General features: G+C 57.3%; 1 protein-coding gene across 5 annotated transcripts in view; it reads right to left on the bottom strand.

The window, feature by feature from the left end:
* Positions 1-103: 103 nt before the first annotated feature.
* PKNOX1 (PBX/knotted 1 homeobox 1) overlaps positions 104-25,319 on the bottom strand; it is a 63,101-nt gene continuing 37,885 nt past the window's right edge. For 4 of the 5 annotated variants that reach the window (XM_059164828.1, XM_059164830.1, XM_059164831.1 and 1 more), the window contains 7 exons: positions 23,571-23,741; positions 19,980-20,079; positions 18,554-18,651; positions 12,805-12,933; positions 9,130-9,206; positions 5,410-5,582; positions 104-3,336 (listed from right to left, as the gene is read on the bottom strand). In XM_059164828.1, coding sequence (XP_059020811.1) covers positions 3,125-3,336; positions 5,410-5,582; positions 9,130-9,206; positions 12,805-12,933; positions 18,554-18,651; positions 19,980-20,079; positions 23,571-23,741 — 960 coding nt within the window. In that variant the 3' untranslated portion in view covers positions 104-3,124. The remainder of the gene's footprint in view (positions 3,337-5,409; positions 5,583-9,129; positions 9,207-12,804; positions 12,934-18,553; positions 18,652-19,979; positions 20,080-23,570; positions 23,742-25,319) is intronic. The other variant, XM_059164832.1, reaches the window with a different exon arrangement.

Below are 25,319 nucleotides of genomic sequence, written 5' to 3'. Positions count from 1 at the left end.
ACCCCCACGTCACCAACAAAACCTGTCAACGATGTCCATGTTCCACTTAAAATGGAAAAGCAGCTTGCGGTGACATCAGCTTTTAGAAAATAAAACATCCATAAAGCGTGTTTCTATTTTTAATTTTTTTTGCTTTGATAAATCAAATGCTTCACAAAAATCCCTTTGAAAGACAACAATCCCAGAAAACATATTGTTACAGTATTCACATTTTAAAGATTGTCAGTTCATAGACCAAACGTAACTAAAACGAAGGCAGACCGTGGAGTCACTTCTGTCACTACTGGCCAGAGACGGCCTTCTCCCTCCGACCGGGTGTGCTCGACTGTGTCTAGAAGGCAAGCCCAGGCCGCTCGCCCCGCAGGGAAGGCCCCCCCAGGCCGCCCCCCTCACTCAGCATCCTCCCTGGGCTGGCGGCAGTCGGCGCACTGCGGGTGGAGTGGGCGGGCAGCGGCCCAGCCTGGTGGGCTCCCTGCTCAGCCGCGGCCCAGAGGGGACGGCCGGCTTCCTCTGAGCCTCAGAACGCATCCAAGGCACCTTCTAGTGGAAGGTCAGAATCACATCCGCTCACCAAAAAGGAACGTTCGACGGCTGCTCTGGAATGCCGGAGGGCTGGGGATGGAGGTTTCTACAATGCAGATGGACAGACAGTGCGCTGGGTGGCGGCTCTCTGACCCCAGTCGGCTTTGCCATATGCCCAGCCCCGCATGGGCACCTGCGCGTCCCGGGAAGTCTGCTGGAACCTCCGCGCCGCTCTCTCAACGGCTCATCCCAGTGCTTGGAGCCCAGTGAGAACGGAGAGCCCGAGAACCCCAGGCTCAGCCAGAGGGATCGCGCGGCATCACTGGGCCCCGAGGCCTCAGGCCAGTGGGGGGTGGGACTCTGCACAGGAGCCCTGGACCGGGCTGCCCCTTGCAGGATCCCTGAGCAGGGAGAGATCCGGTGACCCCTGGAGTCCCTGCGCGGGAGGGAGACGGGACAGCCGGGAGTCCGCACCAGGAGCATGTCTGCGCTCACCCAAGGAGCAGGGCGGCTAGGAGGCCCAGGGACCTGTGGCCGCAGGAAGCCGGCCGGCCTCCACAGGTCCTCGCTTCAAGAAGTCCAACAATACCAGACTTCAGGTCAAGTTAAAATCATCTTTTAAACTGGGGTAGACTTGCTGAAAACATTACAAACCATTTATAAATAAGGAATGTAACCGCTGCTTACAAATGTGATTCTCTTGCCAAGAGTCAATAGTTGTGTTTTTCTTCTAAAGCTCCTGAAATATTTTTAAGAGAAATTTCCAAGTATGTCTAACTGTCTTCTAAGTTATCTAGGAAATGCTCTTCCGTGATTAACTTTAATCAATAAATTTGGGGGGAAGAAGTCAAGTGCAGAACAAAACCTGCCCTCGCTCTGAATGTCCCTCAGTATCAGCGCGGTCTGCAGCCACCTACCGCCGTCGAACCTCGAGAACGGGCGACTTTCCCGGCCACAAACTCCCGTTCGGCCACACGGACCGCGGGCGTCCCGTGTCAGACCATGTAAAGACTTCACGAGACAAGGCGGCTTGGTTTTGCTCTGAGAAGGAGCCCCACTTGCAACTACATGAAAACAAAGGAAACAAAACCCAGTCTCCTCTTCTGGTTTGTCTTGTCCCCTGGAAGCGCAAGTCCTACAATTATTCCAAATCTCGTGTGCGCAAGCCCGAGGGGCAGGGCTCTGGAAATGCCAAAGCAACAACAGACAAGGAGGGAAAACGGACACCGGGCCCGACGGCGGGAGAGTACGCCGTCACGCTGTCGCCCCGGTCTGGGTCCCCGGGTCACTTCGGGGAGATGTTAATTACGTAACAGAGCTAGCGTGGCTTATGGGCCCTCACTTGGAGGCAGCGGGTAGAGGACGTTTTGCATTAGTTTGTGATGAACATTCTACGTGTAACACACGGCTGACGAAAACGTCCTAGAGCAACACACAGCTAGCTGGGCCAGTGACCATTTAACTGCAGTCAGATTCAGGCAGTGACCATTTAACTGCAGTCAGATTCAGGCAGTGACCATTTAACTGCGGTCAGATTCAGGCCGTGACCATTTAACTGCGGTCAGATTCAGGCAGTGACCATTTAACTGCAGTCAGATTCAGGCCGTGACCATTTAACTGTGGTCAGATTCAGGCAGTGACCATTTAACTGCAGTCAGACAGAAACACAGGTAGTGGCTGTTCTCCGGTCGCGGCCGCCGCGTCACCTGACTCACTAGCCCTGTTAGCAATCCCTCGGGTCTATGTCCGGATTGAGAGTGAGATGTGACGTGAGCATTCACGCAACTGAAATTCGCAGGCACCAAAATTCCATTCAACAGCTGCTTCCTTCATAGTTGTAAATACGAACCACCCGCCTGGGACAGCAGAGAACCATGGAATGCGAGCTAACTTTGGGCAGGTTCATGAAATTTGGTCAGTTCACAACATTCCAAATTGAAGTAGTAAGCATGTATTGTTTGTCCTCTAGAAATTTTATCCTCAATATAGTCATCCAATTCATAACGAATTTATAAAAATAGTTTTTTATCCAATAATTCCAGCAAGGTAAAAATAGGAGTTTTTTTTTCATCTATAGCAAATGAAACAGGCTCACGGAATGTGCGAGAACCTACGTGTGCTCAGAGGGCCCACCGCGGAGCCACGCCCACTTTGCCACCGTGCGGCGTCCACCTGGCACTGGCAGCTGTAAGACGCAGAAGCTTCTTTCGAATCCGTGGGCCGCACAGAGAGATCAGCCCACTGAAACCTGCTTCAGCCACAGAACTAAGTTAAAACTGCGTCGTTTTTTAGAAAATGGCAGCACTATTCCTTAATCTAATTCAGGGCTCACAGGGGTGTTCGCCACTCATCACATTCTTAGCGTTAAACCTTTAAAGAATTTCCTTAAAAACCCACACGCGCGCACACACACACACACGCGCACGCTCGAAAGAAGTCGCTGCACCAGCAGAGATGCTCTTGAAGCGTCCTATGAAATACAAAAGTGCGTTCTTCTCTATCTACATATAAAACATAGTAGAATAAAACTGTGTAAAAGGTTTGCCGTGCAAACTGTAAGAAGTCAGGCCGGCCCCCCCACGGTTCTGGGCCGCGCGGGGGCCTACTGCAGGGAGTCGCTGTTCTCCAGGACGAGGCCGCTGATGTGGGCGGGGCCCAGCGCGGCCCCACTGTCCCCTGTGCTGTCCACGGACTCGTCCTCACTCTGCTCCGCCATCATGACCTGCTGCACCGCCAGGGTGGCGCCGTCCGAGGACAGGGACTGGAGGCTGTCCACGCTCATGCTCACGGGCGCGGTGATGGTCACGACGGCTCCTGCGGCAGGAGGGGAAAATCAGCTCCACGCAGGGAGACGCTCCGTCACGCGGCGGGGCGCTGCCTGCTTATGTGACCTCCAGTTCTGGGGCGCTCCACAGGGGCTGGGAAACGGCCTCTAGGATCCGCCTCAGCCCTTCCTTCGCTAACACGCTCTCAACGCTCCTGGTCTACGCGAGGCCTCGGGTCAGGACGACAAGAACACAGGGGCATGGGGCGGAAAGCAGCATCACGAGCAGAACAGAAGAGGCCACGAGCCCTCTCACACGCCCGTCCCCGTGCGCCTTCCGGCCTAGCAGCCGAGGGACAGAAGCTGCAGGACCGCGAGGTGCCCTGCGTCACTCACACACGGGGGCCTCGTGCGCTCGTCTGGGAAAGCCTCCGGACATAGGAGGAGACTGCGTCGCAGGTCAAATCGGGGAAACCCTTTTAAAGAGCTTCACTCAGGCCCTGTGGTCTCCGCACAGCGGGTCGTGTCAGGGGCGCCCTGGGAGCTCAGACAGAAACTGAGGACGGTTTCTGGAGAGGATCGGGGGCCAGGATGGAGGGAAAATCACTTTCCACTGGAGAGTTCTGTGTGAACTTCTACCCCGATATGCAGGGATTGTCTTTTCCAAGGAGGCAAGGCGGGGCGGAGGGAGAGAGAACTAATACCTCCCTAACTAATTCTTGGATTAAAAGAGAAAACAGGACCTGAAAACACAAATTACTTAAATAAAAATTGAAGACCACTGTGTATCAAAACCCAAACCGTGAAGGCCCAGCTGTAAACGCACGCACCACAACCGGGAAACAAAGTCAAGCCTGGTTTACAGCACAGCATGGAGAGCCCAGCCCAGCCCTCTGGCCAGCTCGGCTGTGGGAGCCCCGCGTACACTGGGCGGAGGATGGGTCCGCACACGCATGGGGGACACAGTCCAGCCCTGGGAGAGAAGCCTGTGAGAAGACTCAAGGATGCTGTCCAGGCCTCTGAGCGCTGAATGCACGGGGGGCGGGGGCCCGGAGAAGGGGGGCAATCGAAAGTCCTGCCTTGGTTTGCGCAGTCAGCCCAGGACTGAGCGCCCCTGGGTCACCAAATGAGGACCAGTCACAAAAACCGTCCCCAGTAGCGTCCGTGGTAGGACGCGGCTCAGGAGGACACGCGGCCGTGCAGAAGCCCCGCCCCCAGCCAGGCGACACTCACAGGGCCTGGCGTCAGTCCAAGCAAGGTTCCCAGGCACGCGCCAGCAGGGAGACGACCCTCAGTGAGGACAAAAGTCAGCCAACGGAAAGCGCAGGACAGAGATGTTAGAGGCAGCGGAGGGCGTCAGAACAGTTCCTCGGACTGTGTTCTAGGAAGCGGAGCCACGAGAGGCAGAAAAGACTTCTCCGGAACTTCTGGAGATGAGCAGGACAATGTCTCCCCAAAACACACCCGCGGTGGGCCCGGTGGCAGGTCAGCCACAGAAGACGAGCTCAGTGATGCCCAAAGACAGACACAGGAGCCATCAAGACAGTGGAAACAAGAAACAGAATCCCAAACGCAGGAAAGCACACCAGTAAGGACAGATGGACAACGGCGGTCCCGGAAGGGGTGGGGGAGGGGCGACAGAGCAGGTATTTGGGCCCCCAAGTTTCCCGACGTAGCAACAGTATGCGGCTGAGGAAAATACGCCCGAGAAAGTAGGAATGAGCTAATAACACCCATTATACACACGCAAGGACACGCAGACCCAAACGAGCCAAACGTTGGAGAGCTGTCGCCAGCATAAAGCTGCCTGGAAAACACAGATCAGGCAGGGAGAGGAACGGGTCAGAAGGGGACCAGCGACAGCAGGACCAGGGCCGCGGGGGCTCCCCGACGTTTAAGAAAAAAAAAAAGGCAGAACGGCAGGTGGTGAGGGGGGACAGCTCCCCGCTGCGCACTGAAGCCCGAGGGAAGAGAAACACACGGAGGGGAACGAGGAACAGAACACAGTCGGGACTCCAGGCCTCCGTCACGGGGCTCTGCGGATAAGGTCAACACGGCAGCTCTGCACAGCTGGAGCTCAGGGCTCCGCCCCCCCGCCCCGCCCCCAGCACCCCGTGGCCCACCTTCAGACATGGCCAGCTCGCTGGGGGGCGGCTGCGCGGCTCCGGAGGCAATGGAGTCAGGCCAAAACCTCTGGACCGGTCTGTTCTGAGCAGTTTTCTTCTTAGTTTTTGGAGTTTCTGAACAGCTAGAATCCAGCATGGGCTGAAGAATCCGTCTTCTGGCGTTGATGAACCTGGGCGTGGAGGGCAACCCAGGGAAGCGGTCACTAGGCGGGCCCTCCTACGGCCTCCCACAGCCCTCCCGCTGAGCACATCCTGGACCGCCAGGAGCACGACCCCACAGTCCCGACCCTCCCGGGGCAGACGGTGCTCCGTCTATTCGTGGTCACCTCCATGTGGGCAGCTGTAGGGTCGGAGTGGGCCCTCGACACCCCAAGGAACAGGCTAGTTATGGAGGGGCCCCTGTCTGAAATCCCTCAGCTGTGCGGGTGCTGCGACAGCGCCCCCGGGGACCCAGACGGGACCCAGCAGCCCCAGCGGGGACCAGATCCCACACGAGCAGAGTGGCAGGAGCGCACGGTCCCACGCGGGAATATGACTTTAAGTATGTGCCTGGAAAGTCTGCCTTCTTCGGCCGGCACCTTCCCCACACCCAGCCGGTGCCCCCGGGTCTGGGAGGGGAGCAGAGTTCTGGACCACCACCCCTGCCCTCCAGAAGCCGGCAGCTGTTCTGACCGAACACTCGGAGGAGGACACAGCTGCACCTGCCAAGCCTAGGAGCAGTTCCTCCTCTAGGAGTATGGCGAGGAGGGGGTTACCTCTCACTGGGGCCGAGCCCGCTCACCCTCAGCAGAGGGTCCTCATGAGGGCGAGGATTCGTGTTTGGGTGTCAGAGAAAGACAAGCTCCACGGAGACTGGGGCTCTGCGCTGGTCTGCCGCCACACCCCGCTCTCCAGGCGCCCAGGTGCAAAGCAGAACTAGGGCGCACCTGCTCCCAGGCCACATGAACATAGGGACACTCACGGGGCGCCTGGATGGCCCAGTTAGAGCGCGCCACTCACTGTCTCCACCGGGAGCGAGCCTGACGCCGGGTGCACAGATGACTTAAACCTAAAATCCTAGCATTTGCAACATTCTCCAGTGGAAAGGAGGGGACAGAAGCCGCAGCCGCAGGCCGTGATCTGGTCCCTGGAGCACAAGCACGGGGGGCAGCGGTCGTCACAGGGGAGCCCTGGCAGCCCCCAGCTCGGCGCTGACCCCCGCCACTGCCTGCAGACGGAAGCCCACTGCTGCGTCTCAGCATCTGCCTCGCCAGCCTCCTCACTCAGAACCGCCAGGTGGCAGGGGCACAAGCTGAGGGGGTGCTCAAGGTCAGCCCAGCGTGGGATTTTTTTAAACGTCAAAGGAAACAAAGTCACACAAAGTAAAAGTAGCTACGAAGATGAAAAGGTTTTAGAAACTTTATGCTAATCGTGCTAGTAAACTGTTATTAATGTAAAACTTAAAAGCAGGGTCGCCTGGGTGGCTCAGTGGGTTAAGGCCTCTGCCTTTGGCTCAGGTCATGATCCCGGGGTCCTGGGATCGAGCCCCACATCGGGCTCTCTGCTCCGCGGGGAGCCCGTTTCCCTCTCTCTCTGCCTACTTGTGATTTCTGTCTGTAAAATAAATAAATAGAATCTTTAAAAAAAAAAAAAAAAAAGCCTTAAAAGCGGGTGTCAAACCTTCCGGATCAGAAAATTCTGGCAATGTGACAGAACAGCAAGTTAGGGAGCTCGAGGAAGTTAACAGATGAGGAAAAGAAGAAGGCTGACCAGCAACAAGCGGCATCGGGCTGTCCGGAGAAGGGACTCTAACGTCCAGCTCCAATCAGCCGACCGTCCTTAGGACTAAACCGAGATGGACAGCGTCCAGGATGCACCAGGGAATGGAAGGTACTGGACCATTGCAAACGTCACAGCGACAATACAGGTGAATTTTTTTTTTTTGTGAATGCTGTTTAAAAGATTTAATAGGAAATAATCCAACGACTGTATTCTTGGTCCCCAAGGCTCCAACAATGGCCCAAACGCAAGGCTACAGATACTCAGTGCGACCGAAGCATACCCGTCCGTCCTGCCCAGACGGCTGCGTACGTTGGGAGATTCTGTCACTTCTATTGGAAGGCGCCTGAGCTTGCTCAAATGTAAATTTTGTTTTAAAAATTTTATTTGTTTATTTGACAGAGATCACAAGCAGACAGAGAGGCAGGCCGGGGGGGGGGGGGGGGAAGCAGGCTCCCCACTGAGCAGAGAGCCCGATGAGGGGCTTGATCCCAGGACCCCAAGATCATGACCTGAGCAGAAGGTAGAGGCTTAACCCGCTGAGCCCCCCAGGTGCCCCTAAAATTTAAATTTTAACAGTTAAAAAGAGAACAGTGGGGCGCCTGGGTGGCTCAGTTGGTTGAGCGACTGCCTGCGACTCAGGTCATGATCCCAGACTTCCAGGATTGAGTCCCACATCTGGCTCCCAGATCCTTGGGGAGTCTGTTTCTCCCTCTGACCTTCTCCTCTCTCATGCTCTCTCTCACTCATTCTCTCTCAAATAAATAAATAAAATCTTCTAATAAAAAAAAAAAAGAGAACAGTGTCGGGGCACCTGGGTGGCTCAGTGGGTTAAGCCGCTGCCTTCGGCTCAGGTCATGATCTCAGGGTTCTGGGATCGAGCCCCGCATCGGGCTCTCTGCTCAGCGGGGAGCCTGCTTCCTCCTCTCTCTCTGTCTGCCTCTCTGCCTACTTGTGATCTCTGTCTGTCAAATAAATAAATAAAATCTTTAAAAAAAAAAAAAGAGAACAGTGTTTACAAGTGGTAGAGTCTGTGCTTCCTTTTACGGACGCCCGTTTTATTACCCGATCCTGTTTCCCGCTCCTGAGTGGGAACAAGAGACTGACGACAGACGCGCACAGCCTCAGGTGCACCCTAGACCTTAACGCCCTCCGTCACGTCAGCAGCTGTGTTCTCAGGGGAGTGCACGTGGTCGGGGTCCAAGCGTCCACCGTAGCATGTGACACCAAAATTACAACAGGCTACTTTATTCGTGAAGTCAACCAATCCCGGGCATTTCCTCCTAGGACCCCGCGTCCTGCTGTGGGGGTGGGACCACCATACGGACAGCAGAGGGGCCGCCTCCCCGACTCAGAGTTGAACAAAGGGACAAAGGTGGGGCAGCTGCAGGGGCGGGAGGGGCAGCAGGGGTCAGGACGCCTCATCGCCGCCAGGCACCGCCCAGGGAAGCCCATCGCCAGACACATCATGTTTCTGAATGAATGCGAGGCTCGGGCGTAGTGGTGACCCACAATGGAGAAACTTTTTTTGGAGACTGTGTGGCCAGATGCAAGCGGTTGGGGGCAGGCAAAGGGAGAGGAAGAGTCTCAAGCGGGCTCCATGCCCAGTGCGGAGCCCAACGCGGGGCTCGATCCCATGACCGCGAGGATCACGACCTGAGCCGAAATCAAGAGTCGGATGCTTAGCCGACGGAGCCACCAGGCGCCCTCGGAGAAGCACGTCTCTAACCGGATGAGTAGGCTGCAGAGGAAAGTCCGTAGCGAGGATGAAAGGTTTAAGTTGAAAGTGTGTGCTGACCTATTCTCAAATATCCTACCACCAGTTCTGGCACTCTGGGGACACAGTGCCACCCGTTAAAAGGACTCAGCCATCTTCAACCAATCCCACTACTTATTAGCGGATTCTCGAGGCTTCCATCACGGGGAGTGGCACCGTGCCGGAGGGCGGGCGGCTCTTACCAGTTGTTCACTTGGAGTAGTGTCAAGTTCGTCTGAGCAGCAATCTGTTTCTTCTCATCTTCTGTCGGGTAGGGGTGCTAGAAATAAAAAGAAGGGTTAGCATCACCGGCGGGGATTAAAAGGACTCGAGCTTACCTAGGTAGTATAGAAAGATACAAAGAATCCTTACCGAAAAAATGGTAAGTAGCAATAGCACTTCCTGCCAAAACCTCATTAGTCTTACGATTTCACTTTAGAACCGTGTCGCAGGACGTCCCCCCGCACCGCCCGAGCACGCGGCAGACACCGCGCAGGCCGAGGCGAGACCAAGTGAGCGGCTCAGAGACGAGGCGAGGGTGCCAGGCCCACCGAGAGCCGCGCCCTGCTGTCCTGGAGGGGCCGCTTCACCGAGGCACACGATGGCGTTCGGACCCAGCAAGCCACAGCACGGGCATCACACACAGTGACTTTCGTCGTACAGACGAGGAAGCCGAGGCCGGAAAGCACACACAGTCCCCATCCTCCAGCTGGGTAAGTAGGGGACACAGGGAAGGGGCGGGGCCGGCGGCTCCCAGCCTGACCCACAGGGCGACATGCTTCCGTCCCAGGCATTGGGAGAGGAAAGGCACACGGGGGTGCACGGCTGGCGGTTCAGGACCTGCCCAGGGCCAGGTCAGCATGCGGGGTCCGTGAAGAGCCGCGCCCAGGGATGGGGCGGGAGCACCTGTTACACTCCTCTTCCTCGTATGATGAAAACACTCCACTTGAAAAAGCAGAATTAAACCGGAAGGTACATATCAAAACCGACAGAAGGACCAAAGGAATCTCTTCTATCTACGGTAACAAGCGCCTTCTCTCCGGCTGGTCACTGTCCACACACAGAAGCCGGAGGACACGGGGTCTAAAGCCTGCCTCCCCAGAGTCCCTGATTCCAGATGGCCCGGGACCCCGGAGGACACGGGGGGCAGAAGCTACCGCGAGTAACACTCGGCGTGGGCAGCCGTCGCTTCACATGACCAGGACCACAGGGACCACGGTTCGGGCCAGAGCGGCCTCCCCAGCGGTGTCTGTTCCCTCGGACAGGCGGCGACCGCACGGGGCCCTGGGGCGGAGCGTGCGGGGATGGGAGCGCCGCGCCGGCCGGTGAGGAGCCCGTGAGAGCAAAGGGGGCAGGAAAGCCAAGTGCACTAAGCAGGACCAACCCTGCTGTGTGGCAGAACCACCGTCGCCCCAGGCCAGGGAGGCTGCCGAGAGGGCTGTGTTCCGAAGAAACCAGGGCCAGAAGAGGCAGAAAACGCCTCATAAGGGGGGACAAAGGGGAACATTTTACTTCAACCTGTGAGGAGAGTTTATTGTTCTAGGAATCATGAAAACATTCAAGGACACTGTCTGTGCTCCTAGAGCGCAGACACGCTACACGGTGGCACTCTCCCGGGGGGACAGGGCTGGGGGACCCTGCTGTCTCATTCGCCCCCCTCTGCCTGGGTCTGCCGGGCGCCCCAGCCCTCATGTCCCACGGGAACTAGCTGTGTAACTTCCCAGCAAACAGATGGGCCCGAAACCACAAACCGAGTCTTCCCACCAGTAGGACGAACGTCGCTGAACCACTGTACCCATAACACCTTTTCCTTTTAGGACAACTGTCCAGGTGCGGCCGCACCACTCAGAGACGGCACTGTCGTCCCCAGACCCGTGCTGCCGTGGCCCTCACACAGGGACTGCATGGCAGAGCGGGAGAGGAGAGGAGCGGGGGGTCCTAGCGCCCCAGGCGGGCTGGCCTGGGCTCCCTGAGGGCCTTCCCCCCAGGGAAAGGAAGAGAGGTCCTGTCCCCACCCCAAAACTGCTCAGTGACATCCCGTGCCCGTTCCACGTCTGGAGTCGGCGGCTCCTCCGACTGCTATCTCTCGGGGAAGGAGCCTGGCATCAGTGAGAGAGAAGGGGGTGCTGGTCGGCAGTGACACAGGCTGAAGCCCGGAAGGCAGAGGGTGACAGAGACTGGTGCCAGCCCGGCGTGAGTCAGGGCGAGGACGGAGACCGGCACTGGGAATACATGGAGGCCCGGGGCTCAGGCAACCGGCCGGCCCTGGGGTGGGTGCGGAGGGGGGCACCAGGACTCCCCGCTGACAGCCACGGGGCAACGGGCTGCAGACGAGCGGGGCGGGCTGCGGAGGGAGCAGGTGGCAACCAGAGACACGAGCGGGGGCCAGGGAGGCCAAGGGGCAGAGCTGCCGACACTGCGCGGCAGTCGGGAGCAGCAGGCGGCCGGGGCTGCGGAGGAAGGCGAGCGCCGGCCACAGAGCTGGCTCCCGTGGCTGCCGGGTGGCCCCCGCTGGGCCTCCTGACTTTTGTAAGGGCCTACTTAGCCAGAGCGAGCCATTCTGTTGTTTATGCAGTAAACTTAGATCGACCCTGCCCCCCGCAAGAGGAACGTCCATAGAAACAAGTCTAGGAAACCAGTAAAATACGACTGACCAGCCCCTGATAACAGAGCCCAGATAGCAGGACGTGTCAGGTCAGGGGGAGGTGACAGAGCCCAGAAGACAAGGCTGAGTCAAGCCAGGTGGAGACATCCCATCAGGAAAGCACCTCCCTAACCACCCGAGAATGTGGGCCCTGCCTTTTGGGCACCAATTCTGACCAGAGTGGTAGGCTAGTTCAAATAGCTACTATGGGTGAACTGTGATTCAATCGGCCACCTGTGTGTGGCCAGGCTCGACCACAGGGCCTCTGCTCTATAAAAGTTAGTCTGTGAGGCTGGGAGGGGTCGCCTCTTTGTAAGAGACAGCCCTGGCCGGTCAGTTTGATTCTCGATGCTTGGCACGAAATAAAGCTTTGCTGGACCTTCACTTTGTATCAGTCTCGCTCCTTTGACCATGGACCCAACAACCTTCCAACCCTCCGGGTACAGAAAGGCCACTGCATCTGTGCCCACACGCCCCTGCAGGCTTCTCTGTCCGCCTGGACAGGACAGGCAGTGGCCACTTTCCTGCCTCAGTCTCACTGCACACTCCCCTAAAAGCCAATCTGGCCCTTCCTGACCCTGGTCACCAGACCGGGTGGTCCCCCAGGCTGCTCAGGGTCACATGCGTCCCCGAAGTTCAGCAGCAGCATGAGGCCTGAGGGTCTCAACTCGTGAGAAGCACGTCTTGCCCAGTAAATGGGCGAGCGAGCATGTGCTTGCTTAGTCGGGACACCCCCGCAGAGAAGGTGTGGTCGCGACCTGGGGGAGCGAACAGGTGCGCAGACACAACGTGTGTGCGCCCGGTCTGTCTGCGGGGCCAGACGCAATCTCAAGTTCAACAAGCTCGTGTGCCGGCCCCTCTGTCCACAGCTCAGTCTTTGACCTTACCACACCCTCTGCTCAAATCCAATATCTAAGATGTCACTGTTTTTCCAGGTTTTGCCCAAACTCTTCTCTCTGCCCACTTCTCGAACCTCAGCTCACTGGGTCACCCTTCGCAGCACGGAGGTGATTAGCAGGAGTGGAGAGGACTCCCTGGTTGGCAGCGGGGCCCTCCCGACTAAGCCCCTGAGGCAGAGCCCCCAGAGCGTGGTCACCCTCCTCTGTCCCACGTCCCCCCCAACACTGACACAGTCAGCCAGGACAGCCAGGCCCGACGCACAGTGCGCTCTCCGCAGAGTGGAAGTGGAGGGGAAGCGCCCAGGGCGCTGCTGCCGGGGTCCCCGCGCTCTCACCCCTATGTGCTGGAAGAGCCACGATCGCATCACGTTGGTGGCATGCTTCGGCAGAACACCCCGTTTATTCTTAGAGGAGCCGTCATCTTGATGCAAGATGCTCAGATCTTGGTTTAACTGCAACTGAAGCTTTTAAACAATGGAAAAATAACGTTAGAAAGCACAGAAAATCACGACATACGCAAGTGGCTCGCGACTTCAGATGGACAAAATACCCAAAGGTCTTATGGATAAACAACGTGCCGACCTCAGAGGGGGTGGGCTGGGCCCCACGAGCTCACCCGTGGGGGCGGCGCCCTCCGCAGTCTCACTACGGACCCCGCTGTCTCCCAGGCAGCGGCCCCCACCCAGCAGGTGAGAGCGGAGCCCAGAGGGCCTCGGAGCCACTGACCGGCAGACACGTGCGTCCCATGGCCCTTGTCCCACCACATGTTTTCACCTCGTGCCCTCTAGTCACAGACGTGACAACACGTAACAACACCCACTCCCCTAGCCGAGGATCCCAGGCAATCAGTAGAAACGGGCAGGAAGGCAAAAGGGCAGCCAGCGAAAGGCGGCCGCGTGGGCTGAGCAGAGGGGAGACACAGACGCGCACACAGTGTGGGCACAGGGCAAAGGGGCCATGGTGCCCGCCCTGGGCACGGCCTCCCTCAGCTCCGAGGACAGTGTGGGCACATTCTGCCCATTCCAGCACGCATAGCACTTCTCATGTCTTTCGCGTGTCTTTCGCCCCAACGGAAGAAGGCGTCAATGGGTCAGCCTCGCGGGCTGCAGGTGCCACAGCTCACGCCCGGCCTGCCTGTGCAGACGGCAGCGCTCACGACCCTGGTGAGGAAGAAAAGCCCCCGCGCTCCCCAGGCCCTCGGCACAGATGCTCGGGGACACTGTGCACGCATGAATTCGGAACCTAGCGTAGGAACCAGACTTGGTAAGGAAGAAGGTGAGCTTCAGCGTGACTATCCACAGACACAGCTGTGAGCGCTTGGAACGTGGTTTTGAGGCGGTCACTGTATCGTCTGTACATCCTCGGGCTGCGCAGAGCTTGGAAAAGATACGCTCTTTAAAAGCCTCAACAGTGACATGGAAACGGACACCAGTTATGACTTACGGAAGCACAGAGACACTAGCTGTATCTAAAGCGTCTCGAAAATCAAGACTATCATGAAGGGCATAAGTGTTTTTTGAAATGTGCTTCTTTGTCAAAGGACTGAAGGCGGCCGGCATCAAGCACCCCTCCACGCTCGTGTTTGTGCGCACGGGAGAAGGAACAGGAAATGAACTTGGAATACGAGCTTCAGAGCCCCGGGGCCAAACTTCAGTTCACCTGCCTTATTTGTTTCAATTAACAGACGATGTTCTTCGCAAAATTCCACACACGCTCAGCGTTGCTTGTTTTGCGCGGGGTTAAAGCCAACGTGTGAGATGACAGCCGCCCGCGCGCCTCGCCTCACAGATGCGCCTCAGGGGCCCGAGTGCTAACGAGGCTATGAGGAAGGCAGGCCACGGGGTTTCTGCGTGGAGCGGCCGCTGGCCCTGCTGGGCTCCAGCAAAGCCGGGGACAGGATAAGCGGGGGGTTTAAGGGCCCAGGCCAGCGGCTGGAAGTGCGTTTCCATAGCGAGAGCCCCCGCCCATCCTTCTCTGCAGATGACTGACCGGCCCCGCAGGAGACCAGGGACACACAGGACACAGCTGCACAGTGGGAGGGGCAAGGCCAGAAAGGGGGTGAGGGGACTCTACACGCAGAATGGGAGACCCCGGCCCACCCCCGCCCTTGCAAGCAGGCCTACGCCGGCAAGAAGTCCGAGAGCCCTTCTCTAGAGGAAGCCTCTGGAGGCCAGCCCGTGCACCACCCCGGCCACCCACCCAGCGGCTTCTGGCAGCTCGTGGGGACAGTCCTGAGGACAGCCAACTGTCCCCAGACACCGGAAGGCCGCCGCCACAAACCGCAGGCTCCCGCGTAAGCGCGGAGATGCAGAGGAGAGAGAAGGCGGACGCTAAAGACAACCCGGCGGCCCGCGAAGCCAAAATGGGGGCTACTTTGGAAGACGCGCAGCGGGCACGGAGGCGTCTAGGAAACCCAGCCCGCACGGAGCGGGGCGCAGAAGGAGCCTGCTCAGAAGGTCGACGGAAAGGCAAATACGAAATGACACCAAAATGCAGAGATTCGGCTCAGAAGGTCTACGGGGCTCGGGCTGGGGGCGGGGATGTCCCCGAGACGTCCGGGAGAGGACCACCCACCCACCCGCACCCACGGACCTGAGGTCTGCCGGGGCTCGGCAGTAGCTCCGAGAAGGGGCATCTGAGAGCAGAGAACACAGCAGACGGGAAAGCAGCGGCGGGACCTCCTCCCACTGCAACGCGGTGGCTGGAGCCCCCGACACTGTGCTCCCCGCCCCCACCTACGATTTTATCCGGAAACCCTACTTGTAAGCGGACTGCGTTGAGTACGAGACCAGAATAAAGTCATCTTCAGGTTCACCACGTCGCAACAAAACGTAGTTCCCACGCACATCTCCCCTGGGAGCTCTCCAAGAAGGGGGTGAAGCCGAGAAAGGAGAGGACCGAGGCTCTAGGAGAAGGGACTCCTCAAGGCAGCGTCAAAGGGAAGTTCAAGAACACGCCCTGTGCCCAGCCTGGATGGAGAAGAGCCCCGAAAAGAGGAGGACTAGAGCTTCTGGGGGCAAGTGACACCCACGTGCCTTCCGGCCGGCGGGACGCCCAAGGCTCAGCCAGCTGTGGGCCACGGCACCAGGAGAGCCAGGCCAGGGGCGACAGTAAAGTGCTTGTGACTCAGCCAGAAACACGAGAACCAGAGAAGCCCTGCGATCTCGGCTACACACTCGGCTCAGAGACCAGGTGAGGCTCGTGCTGACGACAGTGCGGCTGCGCGGTGAGAAGCGCCGGCAGGGCGGGGGCGGCAAGCCCGGGGTGGGGGTCATCGGGTGGGATGCGGAGCACAGGCCCGACCGCAGACAGAGAATCCAATCCGGGTGCTTCGGGGGTGAGTCAGGAGGGAGGATTTTCAGTTCGAAACGGGAGGAAAGCCGCAGGATCGGAAAGCAGCTGCCCGAGCGGAGAGGAGGGAACAGGGCAGGAGAGGTGGCGGTTTGCTCCAAGCCTCTTAGCACGCTGCCCGATGAGCCGGACACACAACTGGATATAAAAAAGCCCAATAAGGGGCACCTGGGGGGCTCCGTTGTTAAGCCTCTGCCTTTGGCTCAGGTCATGATCCCAGGGTCCTGGGATCGAGCCCCGCATCGGGCTCTCTGCTCAGCGGGGGGTCTGCTTCTCCCTCGCCCACTCCCCAGGTTCGTGTCCCCTCTCTCACTGTCTCTGTCAAATAAATAGATAAAATCTTCTTTAAAAAAAAAAAAAGGGCAAAATAAGAGTTAAACAGAGACAGAAAACCTTGTCACGGGCCAAACAGCAAAAACCTAAAACACGTAAATGACAGTCATAAAGCGAGAGTGTCCCGGGTGGGCGTCAGGGAAATGCCCAGCCGCCTCTCTTCTCCCGAAAACTTGTTCTGAGAAGCAGAAACAGCTTCCTACAGAGATGCCCCAGGAAGACGCCAAACCCTGCCCCTCCTGACGGGCTCTAGGTCAGAATGGGGCCCCCGTGGCCAATTCTCTTCTGGGGGGGAGGGGCAGGGTTACTATCTGCCCCGTGTGCACCCACGATGCACCCAGACACAGTGCAGGACAGGGCAGGCCGGGGACGGCCCGGGAGGGACTGCCACCACACTGCTGCCGTGGACGGTGCTGGCCAGAGTGACGGCGTGACCTGGGACGGACAGCGGTCTTCCCAATAAAACCAACCCTGATGGTTTCTGACACTAAAACAGACCATGTCACTGGTTCAGTTACTCTCCCCAATAACCTGAAGCCCAGTAAGAACCAGCCCCCCGCAAAGAAAAGAAAAAGGGAAGAACAGAGCCAGAACAGCCCAAGGAGCTACAACAAAAACCCGCGGACCACGCACAGCTCGTACTCAAAGAAACCCGCACCCTGGGCCCCCCCGGCAATCTGTTTGCGCTTCTGCTGCAAACCCGAGGTAGCTCGTGTCTCCCGCTTCCTGGCCCTGCCGCCCTAGAAGCCAGACTCGGCAGGAGCGTTACGGGGAGGGGACAGACACATGGTGGGCTGGAGCCACGGAGCGCCGGGGCAGAGACAGCCCACGGGCCACAGGGAGGGGAGCTGTGTCCCTCTGTCTGCCCAGCAGTGCTGGGGAGGGTCACGTGCATCCAAAGGGGTTTTACTGAAACACAAGCTCTGTGTGTCCCCTGCTAAACTAGTCCTCTCCGTCTGTAAGAAAATTCAGACAAGTAGAAAACTTTCTCCTTTTTATTCCTTAAAGACGGATTTATGAATCTGAGCGAGCGAGCGTGCGGCAGGGAGGGCGGAGGGAGGAGAGAGAATCCTACACAGACCCCCGTTGAGTGTGCAGCCCAACATGGGCTGAGACCGAGGCCTGAGCCAAAATCAAGAGTCAGAGGCTTAACTGACTGAGCCACCAGGCGCCCCGGAGAACTTTCTTCTTAAGCCACACAAGGAAGGCACCTCACTCTGAAGTGTGTCTCTCTAAAAGCAGCTCCCTGTGGTAGCAGGAGGCGCTCACGCTCTCCGCCCTGCTGAATGGGGAGCTCCGGGCACAGCGGGCTGGCCGGGGGTCTAGGGACGAGGCCGGCGGAGTCCGGCTCCTCCTCTACCCACGGCGGGGCCTGGTGAGACCCCGTGTGCCCAGACGACAAGCCCCAGCTCAACTCTGTCCAGGCAGCAAGAGGCAGTAAGCCCTGGACTGGCAGCGCCAGCCCGTGCACCACCACCCCCTCAGGCCTTGTGGCCTCTGCTGTGGCTCGAGGGAGACCAGCATCTCCGGAGCTGGGCCTCCAGGCCGCCCAGAGGCTGTGGGAAACCCCTGTGCAGGCCAAAGACAAAGAACTAGCAGAATCTGTATTCCTAAATGTGAGCGGGTAAGAGAAACACGACCCTCTGACTTACACCCAGCTAAACGTGGCTAACGAGGGTGCGTGCGTGCCCAGGACCGACGGCGGCGGGCGCAGGGCTAAGCCCGAGCCCCTCTTCCCGCACAGGCACAGAGAGAACGGCTCGTCCACCTGCGGCTTCCGCCCACGAAGCTCCTTCCCGAGCTCTCGAAGCCAGGGCTCCCCTCGAGGCGGGCGGCCAAGGGCAGGACAAGCCCACCGGCCTCCTCTTCGGGCAGGGCCTTCACTGGGCCATGGGGAGCGGGGAAGGGGCAGCCCGGGCTTGGCTTTCCCACAGGCTGTGGGAGGGCTTTGAGGAAGTGCCCCGCCACCCCCAGGACTGGCCTGAAGCAGCGCTCTGGCCCAGCAGGTGCCCCGAGAAGGGGCCTGGCCATGGTCTGCGGGGTCTCGGTCGGCTGACCTGGGGCGGGAAGAGCCCGTCCACACGGCCTCGAATCTCCCGAGCCAGGGACAGCTACGCAGTCCACCGTTCAGCTGGACGACAGTGGCTGCTGAGGGAAAGGGGTCAGGGCTGACTTTTTTCTGGCTTTCTTAGACTTTCTGAACTTGGAGACTTTTTTACAATGACACAGATGAAGGGTAGACGAGAGACGACGCGCTGACATCAAGGTGACCTGCAGACGGCGACGGGAAAGCCGGCCGAGACCGTGGTCTTCAGGCCGAGGACAGCTCCCGCCGGGACCCACTGTGCCCCACGTGGCGCCCCTCAGCCCCAACCCCGCCCGCGGGAATGACACACGCACCTGCGAGTTCTGGATCCTGATCGTGCCAGGCGACAGCGCTTGTGTCACTACTTGGCCTTGAGGAGTGACGACTGTGACGGGCTGGTACACGGTGCCACCTCAAGAAGGAAGACATTAAAAGACTCTTAAGTCTCAAGGATTTAAAACCATATTCTCGATATACTCAACGTGCGTATGGAAGGAATAAAACCTGCAGTCTGATGCGGTTTTTAAACTATTTCAAGTGATCAGTACTTTGCTGGCGGACCCGTCACTGCAAATTATTGAAACAATGTCCCCGGACAAAGTGTCCCCGCATCTATAGTGAGGCCTGGCTCTGGGAAGGGGAGGGACACCGAGGAGGGACATGGTACTGTGGGGTGTGTGGGCCCTGGGCAGGAGGTATCGCGCAGCGGAGCGCGGCAGTGTCCAGGGGCCGGGGCAGAACAGTTGGGAGGGCAGGGCAGTGTTCTGGGGCGCGGGCACAGTGTGGGGTGCACAGTGTGGGGCAGGCGGCAAGGTGTCCACCGCACAGGGCACAAGGGCGTCCCTGGATTCTGGGGTTCCCTCTTTGTCGGCCTCTATTTCCTCCTCTCCCCACAGTTACCAGTACTGAAGGACCCAGTGATGGTGTGAAATATTTTTTATCGTCTTTTTTGATCAAACATGCATACATCTTCCTGCGGGGGTTTCCCTGCACACTATCACACGGGGCTTTTCGGTGTAAATTTTTCCCTCCTTACACGCCCCAGTCCATTCTCACGACGATGTTGTATTTGCGATGTTCGACATGCACCAGGGGACCGCAGCGCTCGTCCCCTCCCGCGGTGGGTTTCACTATACAAGTAATACCAAGAATGAACTCTTGTTTGTCAAGTATTAACGACACCACCTAAGCTTGTCCAGGTGCTGCCAAGAGCCCAGGGAACAACGACGTCACCTGCAAACCACAGCGGGTTCTGCTATATGTCGTCCACTCCTATATAAAACCTTTCTTCTCGGGACGCCTGGGTGGCTCAGTTGGTTAAGCACCTGCCTTCGGCTCAGGTCATGATCCCAGCGTCCTGGGATCGAGTCCCACATCGGGCTCCTTGCTTGGTATGGAGCCTGCTTCTCCCTCTGCCTCTGCCTGCCATTCTGTCTGCCTGTGTTTGCTCTCTCTCCCTCTCTCTCTCTAATAAATAAATAAAATCTTTTAATAAATAAATAAATAATAAAACCTTTCTTCTCAAAATCTTTTGGTAGAGAAACACAGCTTGCATCTACTGTTTGTTACTGGGAATTCAAACAAGGAAGACGCATTCAATTCTAAGGGCTCTAGATGTTGCCACTCCTGTCTCAGGAACTGGCATTGATTAGAAATTATGCTGACGCACTTCTCCGTTCTAACAGGAAGGCCTTCTCCACAAGCGCTCAAGACAAGAGCGGCCCTTTCTCGCCAGCATACCTGCCACCGTCGCCATGGTGACGTTCCCCTGTTGCAGCGCAGACGCCGGCACCACGATTCCCTGGGGGCTGAGAGTGCCTGAGATGGCGCTTTGAATCTGCTGTAAGTCAGAGACACACAGTGAGAGGTTGGAGGAAAACAGAAAGGCCTCCTTCCGCATCTGCAAACCAGGAGATCCAAGGCTGCCCCGGCATCACATACGATGGTTCTGAGATACTGGTTTCAATCTGGCTTTCAAAAGGTTATGTTTCAGCTTGTCATCATGTGACTCATCACCAAAGAGGTGAGCCTCCTGGTGTTCCTGCTTGTGGAGGGCTTGGTCTGGGCCTGGCCTGCAGCAGGTTCCACGAAAACGGCCCGAACACCACACCCAGATCCCACCATCTGAAGTCGGGTACTCACGGGCTCATCTACCCGTTCACCGTGACGGCTGGGTTGGCGGCTGCAAGGGTAGGAAGCTGTGCACCTGGCGTCCGGGCATGGGGCCCGGCACCCGGCGGGCACCCGGGTACCTGGGCAGCTGAGCAGCGCTGGTGGCAATCGTGCAGAGACAATTACTCTGCAGGCTGCCGTATCAACTTGGTTAGAAAAAAGTGACTTCATCCCAATCAATAATCCAAGCTCCCACCTTCAAGAAGCGAAACACGGAGGAACAAAAGGAAACCAGAGCAAGCAGAAGAGAGGACGTGGAAGAGATCAGAGCGAAGTCCGCGAAGCTGAAACCAGAGAACCAGAGAGCGACGAAAGCAGAGCTGGTTCTCCGCACGACCAGTACATGGATCACGTCTACAAGACTCGGGGAAAACAAAGGGAGATGACCTATCACCAAGACCAGGAAGGACACAGAGGGCATCGCACATCCTACACACAGCAGCAGGCGAGACGGGCCGCAGCCACTTGCCACGCGAGCCTCTGCCGTCTGAGAGGGGAGCTTCTGTGACACGGGCCATCTGAGCAGCCCTACAACCATGAAGGACACCGAGTTCGTAACTTCAAAACTCAAAAAAGAAATCTCCAGGTCCAGCTACTGTCACTGAAGAATTCTATCTGACATGTAAAGTAGTAACACCAATTCTACGTAGTCACTTCCAGAAAACAGGAAAGGATAAAGCTCTACTATCCTGGTACCAAACCTGGACAGAGACCGTAACAAAAACCACAGACCAGCATCCCTTGAAGCAGGCACAAACGCCTGACAGCATACTCGCCAACAGAACCCAGGAGGCTACATGAAAAGAATTTCGTGCCATGCCCAGGAGGAGTTTATTCCAGCTCAGTATGCAACAAATCAAGTACTTTCAAGTAGAAAGAGGAAAAAATCACATAACCCTATCGATTCACACAGGGAACGCATTTGACAAAACACAACGTAACAGAAACTCTTAGAAGAAAAAGGAATAGAGAGGAACTTCTTCAACCGGATGGACAGCATCCAGGAAAACCTGCCATTAAAACTGTAATTAATGGTGAAAGACAGAGTGTTTTTCTCTAAGGACTGGGGAAAAGGCTGGACGTTCACTTTCACCAATGGTATTCAAGACCGCACCAGGCGTCCCTGCCAACGCAGTAAGGAAAGACAAGGAAATGGGCGCACAGCTTGGAAGAAAGGACTAGAACAGTTCCTGTCCATGGCTGGCATCACTGCACAGGTGAGGAAGCTGTGAACACGGCCTCCTAGAACTAAGACAGGAGTTCCGCAAGGTTGCAGGATGCAGGATAAACATACAAAATCAACTATTTCTCAATATTAGCAGGGACACTGAAGTTAAAAACGTAACACCACCTGTAACTGCTTAAAAAAAAGAAGAAAAGAAACACCTAGGTGTGATTCTACAAACACACGTGTGGGCCTTACAGCACGAGACTACAGAACACCACTGAGAAACGACAGAGGAGTGAATGAACAGAGAGACGTGCCGGTCTGTGCGCCGGAGGAGTGGACGGGGGGAAGACCTCGCTTCTCCCCGGAACGATAAGCAGGCTGAATGCGATTCCTACCTAAACCTCAGCAGCACTTTTTTGTTGATACAGACAAGATCATTCCAAAACTTCTATGGAAGTGACGTAGAATAACTAAAATCACTTTGGAAACGAAGACTGCAGTGGGAGGAACCCGTCTACCGACATGTGAGGCTTCTTAGATAGCTCCAGCGTCCCGACCGGCTGCTGTCCACACACCGATCAGCGGACCCGAACAGAGAACAGAGACGGATGGACACAAACACCCGACCGGCTGCCCCCAGTGTCGGAAAAGCACTTCAAGGGAGGGACCGGAGCAGATGGTGCTGGAGCACTGGGCGGCCAGAGGCAGAACAAAGAACCTCGACCTAGACCCTCACACTTCATACCAAAGCTAACCCAAAAGGCTTATGGATTTAAATGTGAAACATAAAACATGCAGGAAAAAAAAGAAACCAAAAAATGAAACAAAAGGATACCTGGGTGGCTCAGTGGGTTAAGCCTCTGCCTTCAGCTCAGGTCATGGTCTCAGGGTCCTGGGATCGAGCCCTGCATCGGGCTCTCTGCTCAGCAGGGAGCCTGCTTCCCCCCCCCCCCCCCCCCGCCTGCCTCTCTGCCTACTTGTGATCTCTGTCAAATAAATAAATAAAATCTTAAACAAAACAAAACAAAAAATCCTAGAGAAAAGTCCCTGGGACCTGGGGCCGGGCGGAGTTCTTGGACTTACCACCAAAAGCACAGCTCATCAAAGAAAAGTTGACAAATGGGACTTGATCAAAATTTAAAATGTTTACAACGCAAGAGACCCCGAGAAGAGGATGAGAAGCTAAGCTACAGACCGGGGAGAAAAACCTTCCCAAACCATCTAGCTCATGAAAGACTAGTATCTAGAATGTGCTGAGAAGTCAACACTTTCAGAAAATCCCATCAGAAGATGGGCAAAGATGTGAGCTGGACGGACAGACAGCAGACAAGCTCAGGCAAGACGGCCAACACCATCAGGTGTCAGGAAGGTGCGAACCGTGAGCACGACGCGATGTCACTACGCGCCACAGAACGAAAACGGCTCATGGGTAAGGGTGCTCCGATGTGCGCCCACCTCGAGGACGTCACGCCCGTGGCGCGGGCCAGACACAAAAGGACGAATGCGGTGGGATCCGCTCGCGTCGGGAACCTGGACGGACCAGGTTCACAGAGAGTAGAAAGGTGGGAGCTGGGGAGGGAAGAGTGGGGAGTTAGTACTCCACAGGGGCAGCGCTTCAGTCTGAGAAGATGGAAAGTTCCAGAGACGGCTGGTGACAGCGACTGAGCAACAGTGTGAATACGCTGAATGTCACGGTACACTCTGTGATCCACGTGTTTTACCACAATTTCCAGAAATAATAAAAACCTTATTTTAAAGAAGAAGGAAAGCGAGGACTGGTTCTCCGTCCTCCGCAGCCGGGATCCAGGCTCCGCTGAGCAGAGGGAGGCCTCAGTCCACGACCGCATGAAGCCCAGAGGGCTGTCCTGGCCCCGGGAAGGCCATGACAGCCCAGGCCCTCTGGCGGGGCTGCTGGTCTCAGGAGGCGGCACCGTCGCCCCCGCGGACCTTACCGTCACCGCGAAGCAGAGCAGGACCCAAACAGGTACCTGGGACTGGACGGGGGAATACGGGCTCCCGGGCTCTCCGCTGAGCAGAGTCTCACTGTTCATTTTCGTCTTTAGACAAGCGATGTATCGACTGCAGAAGTCTTTGCACAGTTCATTAACCTTTTCCAGCTCAAGAAGATGGATACGCAAAACCTGGATTGCTTTTACCATCTAGAAGCAGAGGAAATGAAAGACCCTCAGACAAGAAAACGGCAGCATCCCGGGAAGTTGGGATTCTCAGCACACAGCCTCTCTCGGCTCAGCCTGAGCGCCGCAGAGCCACGGCCGTCTGCAGGGCCAGCGACAGAGGGGGATTACGTCTGAAACATGTGGAATGACAAGTCACCCCAGCGCCGCGGGCCTCTGGCATCTCAGCTGCATCTGCTGTGCGAGGACACGGATGGTCCCCCTGCCGCCCTCGGTGAGTCCCAGCGCCGGGAGACGGCCCAGCCTCGGCCCGGCCCCAGCACTGCCCCGTTCCACAGAGCAAGGCCCTCACCCTCCCTGTCCTCCTGTGTCTCCCTCGGTCCCTCCGTCAGTGGGGTCGGATCCACACCCACAGCACAGGTGGCTCTTTTTTTCGATAAAACTCGACTCACCAACTCTGCCTTTCATGGACTGCGCTCCTGGTGGGAAGCCTGAGAACTTTGGCCCTAGCACGACGTCTGCCCTTTAAGATCTAAAAGTTCTACTGTGACTTTATTAAGTCACTAAGTTTCAGGGTAACCCGCCCCACAGCTGCAGACTCCGCTCTGTCCCAATGAGCACAACGTGCCTGTGACTCCACAGCCCAAAGCCCAGCCCCTCCTGCTGGGATCCTGGTCTCACACCTCGTGTGCACTTGCCGAAGGAACCAGCCAAGCTCCGCTTGGCCCTCTGCGGTCAGGAGAGCCTGGGTCCCCTCCTCTGGCTGTCCCCGCGGCCACGCAGTGGTGCAGTGTGACAGATTCAGAGGCCGAGCAAGCTTCTGATTCTCACCCCGAAAGGGCAGGCACCTGGAGGCTGCTCCAGGTCAGACAGCGCCCCGGGAAAATTCACGGAGGTTGAATGCATGATAAGTTAAAAACCCACACAGACCCGCGACATTTATTCAGGAAAAGATTTCCTAAAGATGCTCTTCTGCGGACGGGGGCCCTGACCCCGGTTTGGAGCTGGGGGTTAGCAGGTTCTAAAGGCAGCCCGGGGAAGGAGCGCGCCCCTGACTCGGGCTACTGGTGCTCCACTGCCCTGAGGGGTGCACAAGCGACGCTGACACTGACCACGTCTGCCCGTCCTTCAGCATGGGCTGTGGGGCACCCGACCGGGGAGGAGGGCACCCAGCCAAGGCGGCACGGCCGGGGCGAGCAGTGAGGAGCGTGGGAGCCCGCTGTGCAGGCCGCCCTGCTCTGTGTGCAAGGGCCTCGAGTCTGCACACAGCCACCTGCCACCACTCACTACCAGCCTCCAGACAGAGCACAGGGATGTGTCCGTGGTCGGGGATGAGCCCAGAACTGGACAGAGACACAGGTATGCTGCCTGAGAAGCATGCACACAAGCACACCGACCCCAAGGGACTTCACTGATACTGGGGGGGACCTCAGTCCCCAGCCCCCTGGTGGCACAGGCGCAGACGAGCTCCTCTGAGCCCCCGACAGAGGTCACTGGGAAAGGCTGGGAGACGTGGGGTCACACCCAGGTCACACATACGGGAAGTAGTTCATCAACTCCCGGATTCCCTCCTTTAGCACAACTACATTCTGAAGTCCGGAT

Source organism: Mustela lutreola, chromosome 2 (assembly GCF_030435805.1).
Source record: "Mustela lutreola isolate mMusLut2 chromosome 2, mMusLut2.pri, whole genome shotgun sequence".
NCBI lineage: Eukaryota > Metazoa > Chordata > Mammalia > Carnivora > Mustelidae > Mustela > Mustela lutreola.
Note: the sequence above shows the minus strand (reverse complement) of the source record. Positions and strands in the feature narration are given on the sequence as shown.